Source organism: Ipomoea triloba, chromosome 2 (genome assembly GCF_003576645.1).
Source record: "Ipomoea triloba cultivar NCNSP0323 chromosome 2, ASM357664v1".
In the NCBI taxonomy this organism is placed as follows: domain Eukaryota; kingdom Viridiplantae; phylum Streptophyta; class Magnoliopsida; order Solanales; family Convolvulaceae; genus Ipomoea; species Ipomoea triloba.
This window is the reverse complement of record NC_044917.1, coordinates 14,673,495-14,683,650: the sequence shown is the minus strand read 5'-3', so window position 1 is coordinate 14,683,650 and position 10,156 is coordinate 14,673,495. Positions and strand designations below refer to the sequence as shown.

At 35.4% G+C, this 10,156-nt stretch overlaps 1 protein-coding gene across 1 annotated transcript; it reads left to right on the top strand.

Moving 5' to 3' along the window:
- The first annotated feature begins 1,212 nt into the window (after positions 1-1,212).
- Positions 1,213-8,182, top strand: LOC116009904 (probable acyl-activating enzyme 17, peroxisomal). The gene is made up of 14 exons (XM_031249085.1): positions 1,213-1,641; positions 2,496-2,625; positions 2,729-2,979; positions 3,062-3,266; positions 3,919-3,959; positions 4,049-4,174; positions 4,275-4,348; positions 4,603-4,823; positions 5,849-5,943; positions 6,191-6,407; positions 6,984-7,109; positions 7,193-7,291; positions 7,448-7,660; positions 7,817-8,182. Exons 1-14 carry the CDS (start codon positions 1,331-1,333, stop codon positions 7,925-7,927), a joined length of 2,220 nt encoding a protein of 739 aa, XP_031104945.1. The 5' UTR covers positions 1,213-1,330; the 3' UTR covers positions 7,928-8,182.
- The last annotated feature ends 1,974 nt before the right edge of the window (positions 8,183-10,156 follow it).

Genomic DNA, 10,156 nt, shown 5'->3' with positions numbered 1-10,156 from the left:
TTATATTATTATTCTATATTAAAATAATTAAAAAAAATTCCAACCTGCACGGACCAAGCTCGCATTTTTGCGGACAAATTTTTGTAATCCTAACCCACCTCACTGCGGGGCGATTTATGACTGATTCGCAGGCTTCAGCCCACCTCGACACCCCTATTTTTATGGCAATTTATATTGTGGACCAGGGTGCACAATGTATTGTGCAACCCATACCAAAACGACGTCGTTTTGATCATTTTAATTAACAGTTTTTTTTTTTTTTTTTGAAAATCATGTTTCCCGTCTCGGCCGTTAACTTTCAAATATAAAAAAAAAAATTAAAAATTGCGTTGTTTAGATTGGCGGTTTTGATTTGTTTGTTGTTGATGCAAATAAATGAATTCGTATGTGATATTCGTTAATTGAAGTATATGAGAATAGTTATAGGATTGTTTTTGAAACAACTAGATGATCCGAAGTTTAGGAGGATGAAGTTTGTGTATTTGTATTAATATTCTGTGTATTCTTTGAAGGCATTCTGTGTATTGTAGACTACAATTCTGTATATTCATGTTAGGGGTACTTAAACATAGGTTGTGACGTGTTTTGTGTATTCGAATATTATGAGGATGATTTCTGTGTAGTTGTGTCAATATTATGTGTATTCTCTGAAGTCATTTTATGTATTCTAGACAATGATTTTGTGTATTCATGTTAGTGGTACTTAAACATATTGGTGATGTGTTTGTGTATTTGGTGTTTTCATTTTCTGTGTATTCTTCGAAGTATTGTAACTATGATTCTGTGTATTCATGTTAGGGATACTTAAACATATTCGAATGTTAGGAGGATGATTTTTGTGTAGTTGTGTCAATATTCTGTGTATTTCCTGAAGTCATTTTGTGTATTCTAGACAAAGATTGTGTGTATTCTCTGAAGTTATTCCCTGAAATCATTCAAAACGGCGTCCGTCCAGTCACCCGTCCACTAACATAAACAATACGGCATTGTTTTGAACCACGGTCCACGGTATAAGGATTGTATTTTTACGGGCACTTCAAAGATTTATTTTACTACGTATCAATTTTCTACTCTTTTTTTTTTCGTCACTACAAATCTCCAATTATTTCCTACATTCTTTGTTTTATTTCCTGGGTCCCTTGTCTTGTTACGGAAATATATTCCCCTAAAAGGGACTCAATCGCCATACGAAAATGGCTATTTATCATTGGATTGTTGAAAATTTATCCATTATAATATGAGGCAAGATGGCTAGTTCTCTACGTAAATGGTGGATACGTAGGAATTTCTCTATCCTTATCACCTTGTCTGATTTCCAAGAATCTCTCAAATGCCTGAATCGTCCAACAATCATGCACACCAGAAACCGAAGAACGCAATGGCTGCTGTTGAGTACAAGGGCCTCACTTCAATCACCCTCTCAGACATCGAAGCCCTCGGAGTGGACACCGGAGTCGCCATCGATCTTCTCCAAAAGCTCGCCGGAATCGTGAGTGATTACGGCGCTGCCACTCCCCAGACATGGCAGCGAATCTCCCAAGACGTGCTCGCCCCGGACCTTCCTTTCTCTTTGCATCAGATGATGTATTACGGCTGCTACAAGGATTTCGGACCGGACCCTCCCGCTTGGTTACCCGACCCGTTAGTTCAACACCCATACTTGATACTATGCCATCTTTTTATTTCATCTTCAGTTCTTCACTCTCTACATGAATGATATAGCATTTATATTTTACTCTTTTATATGCTTATAAACTCCTCCAGTTATTATTGGGAAAATTGCACTTTTTCCTTTTTTCTGTAGTTACAAAGCAATCATAGGATTCCTCCCTAATTGTTAGTTGTACTTGCTTCAAGTCCCTAAGTTATGTTATAATTTGCGTGGTCCTTTTCGGTTGTGTTTACTTTTTGTCCACAATTTTTAATTTGCATTGTAAATTTCATCTCTAATGTTTTGTTAGAAAAATATACAAAATTTGCAATATCAATTATAGCTTAGGAACATGAACAACAAATAGGAACGAATTCTATAATTATTCTATAGAGAGGAAAAGTACAATTTTTCAGTTGTTTCTAATTAGCTTTTTAAGTTTAAACAGCTAGTTGGAAGAAACTGCTTACCAAAGGAACAAATTCAATTTTTGACATTGGATAAAAGTTCTTCAAGAAGTTTAAAAACTTTTCCTAAAACAAGGCCTAATTACTACTCCATAAAAAATAATATGGAAATTCTGCTGCTATTTTATATTGGTACCTTACGAAAAGGAACCTTTTTCCCTTTACTTTGCATTTTCCTTTATTCAGAAATCAGAATATTTGAATATAATTTTTTTGATGTGCTTTCTAATAAATTAAGTTTCATATTAAGAGATGTTTCATTTTCTCAAGTGAAATTTGAATTTGAATTTTGAATTATCTGTCTCTATAGGATTTGCTTTAAGTTTATTGTGCATATGTGATAAAGGGTAAATAATACAGTATACACATCTGAACAGGGGTTGTGCAATGCTGACTAATGTTGGCAAGTTACTAGAGAAGCGGGGAAAGGAGTTGTTGGGATCAAAATATAAAGACCCAATCTCAAGCTTTTCTGATTTTCAGGAGTTTTCTGTCTCAAACCCAGAGGTATAGAGGATGCAGCTTTGAAAGTTGAGCTATTGAGTTTCTGTTCATCAGGGACAAATGATAATAATGTGTTATTAGTTCTCTCTGATTTGTTCTCGTCTAGGTCTACTGGAAAACTGTGTTGGATGAGATGAATGTTTCATTTTCAATTCTGCCTGAATGTATTTTACGTGAGGATCAGTCTCATCCAGGTGGACAATGGCTTCCTGGGGCACACTTGAATCCTGCAAGGCATTGTCTCAGTCCAAATAGAGACAGGAATTTAAATGATATAGTTCTTATATGGCGTAATGAAGGAGATGATGAAGCACCTGTTGAAAAAATGACTCTTAAGGAGCTACGTTCAGAGGTTTGGTATGCATCTTTTTAATTTCTAAGATCATTCCTCAATAATTACTCAAATTTGCATTCCTAGTAATTCCATTTTCTTTTGTAGGGCTGTTGCACATGCTCTTGAAACATTGGGATTGAGTAAAGGTTCTGCTATTGCTATCGATATGCCAATGGATGTCTATTCTGTGGTGGTATACTTGGCTATTGTTCTTGCTGGCTATGTAGTTGTGTCAATTGCTGATAGTTTTTCCCCAAATGAAATATCTACAAGGCTCAAAATATCAAAAGCGAAAGCAATTTTTACTCAGGTTTGTCCAATTTATTCTTTCAAAGAAATTTTGTGTACTTGTGTTCTGTTTCTGCTTAAAAGACTTCTTGTCTAAGAATCTGAACTCATTTGGAGTTACTTTTACGCCTTGAATGTGTTTCCTTTTTTAAAATTACCCTCACAACAACCAAAACTTTAGTAAGAGAAAACAGAATGGAATTCTCTAAAGTATTGCCTGGCATAGGTTTTGTCATTAGACCTTGGATCCTGTGCAAAAGAGATTTCAGATTGAAGTAAGCAACTAGGTTTCTGAGTAGCACTGGATAAGAAGCAAAATTTTTATGCTGTTAACTTGTCATTTAATTTTAGGCTTGTACATACTGAATCAAATTTGATATGTATGTCAAAATGGTTTTCCCATTCAGAGAAAGTTGCTCCTGTGTTTGGTCAGTGTCTAGTGCTACTTTAGAATACTTAATTCGTGTGGAAAACAGTTGTTTTAATAACTAGGTCTTATTCAAATTGACTTACATTTTTTTTTTGGGTTGTTGGAGGAGCTCATACTGTTTATGCCTCGTTTAAACTTTCTGTACATGTGATGTTTTTACAAAGTTTGATGCCATTATACATTTTTTTTTGGTTGTCATTTTTTTTTTCTAGCTTAAGTATTTCCTATTAACCACATTCTGTAGGATTTTGTTGTCCGTGGTAAGAAAAGAATACCCCTGTACAGGTAATCCTTTCTCTTTCTTTTGTTCTATACTTCTATGGATCTCAACTCTCTATTTCTGTTCATGAATGTGTTATGAGTAATGCCTGCAGTCGAGTTGTTGATGCTCAGTCACCGATGGCAATTGTAATTCCCAGTAGAGCCTCTGCTTTGAGCACAAAATTACGTTATGGTGACATTTCTTGGCAAGATTTTCTCGCAAGAACAAAAGAATCCAAGTGAGTGTTAGTTTAGTGATAGAGTACATGGATTCCAGTATCTTATCTCTTAGCACTAATGCTGTTGCAATAATTTTTTTTCCCATTCTTGCTGCTACAGAGAAGTCCAGTTTGATTCTGTAGAACAACCAGTTGAAGCAATAACAAATATTCTTTTCTCCTCTGGAACAACAGGTATATTGTTGTTGTTGTTGTTGTTCTTTGGCAAAAGAACAGCAGGTATATTATGCTAATACACCAAGAATGCAATTACATTGTGTGTGTGTGTGTATATATATGTTTTGTTTATGATTTAAAAAAATTTAAAATAAAGAAAGAAGTGGAAAACATCTTAGTTTCTTATTATATTTTTAGGATCATGATATCAGCAGTGTAGTCCCAAATTTAGATATCTTTGTGTATCTGATCAGATTACTTATGTCCTCCAGGAACGCCAAAAGCAATTCCAATGACTGGTATAACACCTTTCAAAGCTGCAGCTGATGGATGGTGCCACATGGATATCCGCAAAGGTGATATAGTTGCTTGGCCCACTAATTTAGGATGGATGATGGGACCTTGGTTGGTTTATGCTTCATTGTTGAATGGGGCATCCATGGCCTTGTATAATGGATCTCCTCTCAGTTCTGGATTTGCCAAGTTTATACAGGTGAATGTTATTGCTTCTTGTAGATTATCATTGCATTGTTTCTTGAGTTTCATATAATATCTGCTGTTTATAAATTATAATAGGAAGAAAACTACTTATATTTGTTCTTAGCTAAATACGGTGTTCTCATTTATTGGTGAATTGTCTTCCTAATATTATAATCTTGTTTACCTAGGTCCCCTCTTGGTCTAACTGAAAGGCAAATTGTGTCATGAATCTTATATTATATATATTGCTTCAGCTATGCTAAGAACTTGTCAGCATTCAAAGGGGCACTGCAGTGCTGTGTATCTGTTTTTTGTTGATTCTTACTCTGTTGCTTCGCTAATAAGAAAGCAGTGAACTGTGCCACTATGCCAAAAGCTATAGCTAGTAGCGAAGATACACCTTTATTTTTTTATACTGCCACATTTTCGAGAGGCAGGGTGCTGGACTTGGCCCTTCGCCCAACAGTTTTTTCCCTTTCGAACACAGTTTCTTTTCAAAAGTTTGTCTCCTTTCTTCATCAAAGACTGGGAAACAAAGGATCACAATCCCATTTTCAGCTGATCCAAACAGAAAAAAATATATATATATCACCCCTGCTGTGTACTGTATGTGTTTGTTGATTCTTATTTCTCTATTGCATGTCCTCACTAAATAAGCAGTGAACCATGAACTACTTGGAGGTCTGGGGCCAGGGGATGGGGGCTTACCGTCAATTGTGGATATCATTTCTGTACTGAGGATTGGAAATGAAGGAATGCAATCCCAATTTCAGCTGATCCAGCAGAAAATGAAGTGAACCAAAAATCTTTGTGTGTCTAACCTTAGTGGGTATGGGCAGGGAGAACGAACAAAAGTTGTATATGAATTCTTCCACACTATATATACACTTTGATAATATTAATTGTAAGCTCTAAATACTAAATCCCAATAATCATAACACCAGCAAAGTATATATTATAACATCCCAAATGCTTGAATTTTGAATATTTGGAAAATCTTTATGTAACTACTGATTTAAAGTTTTGACACTTTTCTAGGATGCTAAAGTAACTATGCTGGGAGTGATCCCAAGTATCGTTAGGACATGGAAAACTACAAATTGTACTGCTGGCTTTGATTGGTCAACCATACGGTAGGTACATGTGATTGTAATATTTGAGATTGGTTTTTCTTCATACAGAACATTTGTTTACTATTTCTCCAGTCTCCTTTCGTTTCTTTTGTGTCTCTGTGATTATGTTAAACGCCATATACATATATGATTTTTACAAATGAATAGTTAAAAAAAAACAAAACCAAAAATTGTTTGCATCAGCTAGAATTGATTTAAAGATAAACTTCCCTTGCATTGATGTTAAATCGTTTCATGAATGTGGTAGTTGCTTTGGCTCCACCGGTGAGGCATCCAGCGTGGATGAATACCTCTGGCTCATGGGAAGAGCTCGATACAAACCTGTGATTGAGTATTGTGGCGGTACAGAGATCGGTGGTGGCTTTGTAACTGGTTCACTGTTGCAGCCCCAAGCTTTGGCTGCATTTAGCACAGCAGCTATGGGCTGTAGTCTCTTCATTCTTGGCGAGGATGGACTTCCTATTGTAAGTGCCTTCCAACTTCACTTTATGCATGCCTCCTATTGTTAGGATCAAACACTTACCACTACGTCAAAAGCTATAGCTAGTTGTGAAGGCGCAATTTATTTTCTTAGAGACTGTCATCACATTTTTGAAGAGTCAGGTTGTTGGAGCCTTTTACCGGCCGGCTCTGATACCATTTGTTAGGATCAATTCCGTTGGGACTTGAACACCTGACTCTGATAGCACTTGTTAGGATCAAGCACTTACTACTATGTCAAAAGCTATAGCTAGTAGTGGAGGCGCAACTTTATTTTCTTATATACTGCCATCACATTATCGGCCTTCGTTCAACAATCCTCCTAGCCACATGGTACTGGACTTGGCCCTTACTGGTGTCCGTCCAACACCTGTTTCATAGGCTATGACTTTAGTGGATAAGATTTATTCGTTAGTATATTCTACTTTAGGAAAGAAGTCAAGTTTTTATATATCAAATTTCCTTTGGTGAACATGAAATAGTCACAAAATACATTTCTCATTTTACAGCATGGAATATTTAAATGCTATGTATTCACAGTTAATAACCTCCCACTGTAGACTTCAGATGCTCCAGGAATTGGTGAATTGGCACTTGGACCCCTAATATTTGGAGCATCAAGCACAGTTCTGAATGCAGACCACTATAAGATATACTTCAAAGGAATGCCTATCTGGAATGGAAAGGTAAGAGAATAATCATGGCAATCTTAGCTGTTGTACGTATATTATACATTCTATACTGCCTGTTATTTCTTGCTTGTACTTAGAGACTGAGAAGGCATGGAGACGTCTTTGAGCGAACTTGTGGAGGGTATTATCGTGCACATGGTCGAGCAGATGATACTATGAATCTTGGGGGTATCAAGGTCTGCTTTCATACACTACAAGCTATAAACACAACATATATAGTCAAGTGAAGGCATATTCTAAGTTCTTTAACACTTGCTATGAAATTTAGCACCTCAGTCATGCTCTGATCTCTCTTTTCTGAAAGCTATGGATCGGGATATTGTGTTTGGCAGGTAAGCTCGCTTGAGATTGAGCGCATTTGTAATGCAGTGGACGATAATATTCTCGAGACTGCTGCCATTGGGGTGCCACCCGTGGGAGGCGGGCCGGAGAAGTTGGTAATTGTTGTTGTCTTCAAAGATTCAGATAAATCGAAGCAAAACTTGGGTGCATTGATGACTTCGTTCAACTCGTCTCTGCAGAAGAAACTGAATCCGCTATTCAAGGTAAGAGCAGTTTACGGCTTTGCTGATAGATAATAATATCAAAGTCTTTATGTCTACATAGACTTAACTCACTGGTTCAGTAGACACTATTTGGGGTAAGAGATCTGAGACACTATTTGGGGTAAGAATCTCGAAACTGACCAATGGAGTGTGCAGGTTTCCAACGTTGTAACACTTCCTTCACTTCCAAGAACTGCAACAAATAAGGTCATGAGAAGAGTTCTGAGACAGCAGTTTTCTCAAGCTGGTCGGGGTTCAAGATTGTAGAATATAGTTAAATAGTACTTTCAGCTATTTCAAAAATAAAGTTGTTTAATTTGGTACAGACACATTTTAAAAAGACACAAATTTTAGGAATATAATGCAATTAAATCTTCTAAGTAAAAAAAGCTCTAATGATGTACCCTAAATTAGTAAAATAATGTAATTATATTATATTCTAATCTTACTAATGGGTAAATATCCCAAAGACTGTACGTAAAAACGCGAAATGTATACTTAATGTATTATTAAATCCTGAAAGATCGAATTTCTCTTAGACATTATTAAAGGTTCAGTGTTCCTGAAAAAATATTATATTCTTGAAGGGTTGGGTCTTATTTCTATATAAAGGACTTGTAATCTTATCTCTCAATCACTCAGGCAACCTCAGATTCACTAGGGAGCATACAACACACAAAGGCTTCGTCAAGCCTATGATCTTTAATCTTCATTCTTTCATCTTAGAACTAAGAACAAAGCTCAGCTCATTTTTCATATACATACTCCCTACACTACATTTTATTCTAATATGCTGTAAATTCGTACTACCCGTTTACATTTATACTATCACTTACATATATAATAGCATGCCCATGCAATGTTGACTAGATTAATAATGTAGAGATATCAATCGGTCAACCTTTTTGTTTTAGGACTAGTTTTGTTGGTTTTATTTTTTCACATTTAATTGTTCAAAATTTTTTTGCCTTAATTCTAAAGTCTTTAAGTTATTGGGTGTGTTCAACTAAAATTATTAAGAAACCTGAAGCTCAATTATGGAAGTTACAAAATTGAGTCTCAGTTCCTTTTTCATTATTCTGGCTTTTAAGAGGATAGAGGAATGGATGTCTATGATTGGATAAATATAATAAAATTTTCATATGTTGTTAAGATATATCATATATGATAAAAAAAATTTTACTCCCTCCGTCCCTAATTGTTTGTCTTATTTAACTTTTGCACGATTTTTAATGCAACATAACAAATGATACTAACTTTTCAATTTTGCCCTTCAAAAGTATGTGTTATTTGTACAAAGTACAATTGTACTTACCTAATTAATGGTCTAAAAAGTTGAAAAGTCAAAAGGGTAAATTGGGAAATGTAGAATGATAGGTATGTTCAATTTTAGAAATAGAACACTATTTTGGGACAAACTAAAAAAGAAAGTAAGACAGGTAAAATGGGACGGAGGGAGTACATACTAAAAATTTAAGTTACTCCCTTCGTAAATTTCTCATAAAAGCAACCTAAGAAATTTGACATCTTATATCTCATCATAAACTCATAAGATAGTGTGTTTTACACGCCTGAAGAGAGTAATCAAGTACTCCCGGTGATCAAGTACTCCCTTGTTTGTACTAAGTCTTGTGTTCCTTATATGATACCCAAGTTCCTAACAGGTCATATAAGGGTTATTAAAATGTTTTTGGAGTTGCAAAACTTCGAAATATGAAGTTAGTAAGGGGAAAATAATATTGCGAAAGTAGTTTCAATATAAGAAGAATAAAACATGAACTTCCTACTTTACCCCTCCAATAATATAGGATTACTGAGATTTTTGTCGGGTTGAGAAAGAAACCTAGGGACAAAACTCGCCACTTTGCTCAAGAACAAAAGATGCAATTTTTCATTTATTATTATTATTATTATGAATACTTAATAAAGGAAAATATTGAAATATTGAAAATGCATCTTAAAAATATTACTGTTATATCAACTTTGAGTAATATAACATTGAGAAGTAATCTCATAATTTGAACAAAAAAAAAGGTAATCTAACATTACCATACATTACCTAGGTAATCCTTGAACCAAACACCTCTAAAGGTATCTTTATTATGGGTGTGTTTGGTTAACAGCTTATCTGCCAAATTTTGGCCGTTTTGACCAACTTTAGCGGTTTGACTTGAAGTCAAACCGCTAAAGAAGGCGTTTGGTTAACAGCGGTTTGCTCCAAACCGCTGAAATCCCAAATGCTGCTAATAGCAGCGTTTGGAATTGGCGTTTTGGGGAAGAATTAATTCTTCCCCAAAATGCCCTCCATTTTATTAAAAAAAAAAATTTCCTACGTTATTTAGAAGCCTGCAGCCTCAGGCTTCTCTTCTCTTCTCTTGCCCATTGGTAGGCAAGAGAAGAATAAGGGGCGTTGAGCTCAAGGCCCCTTTTTTTAACAACTTACGATGTTGGATCAAAGATCCCACATCTCTTTAGGTTTTTTTTTTTTTTTTTTTT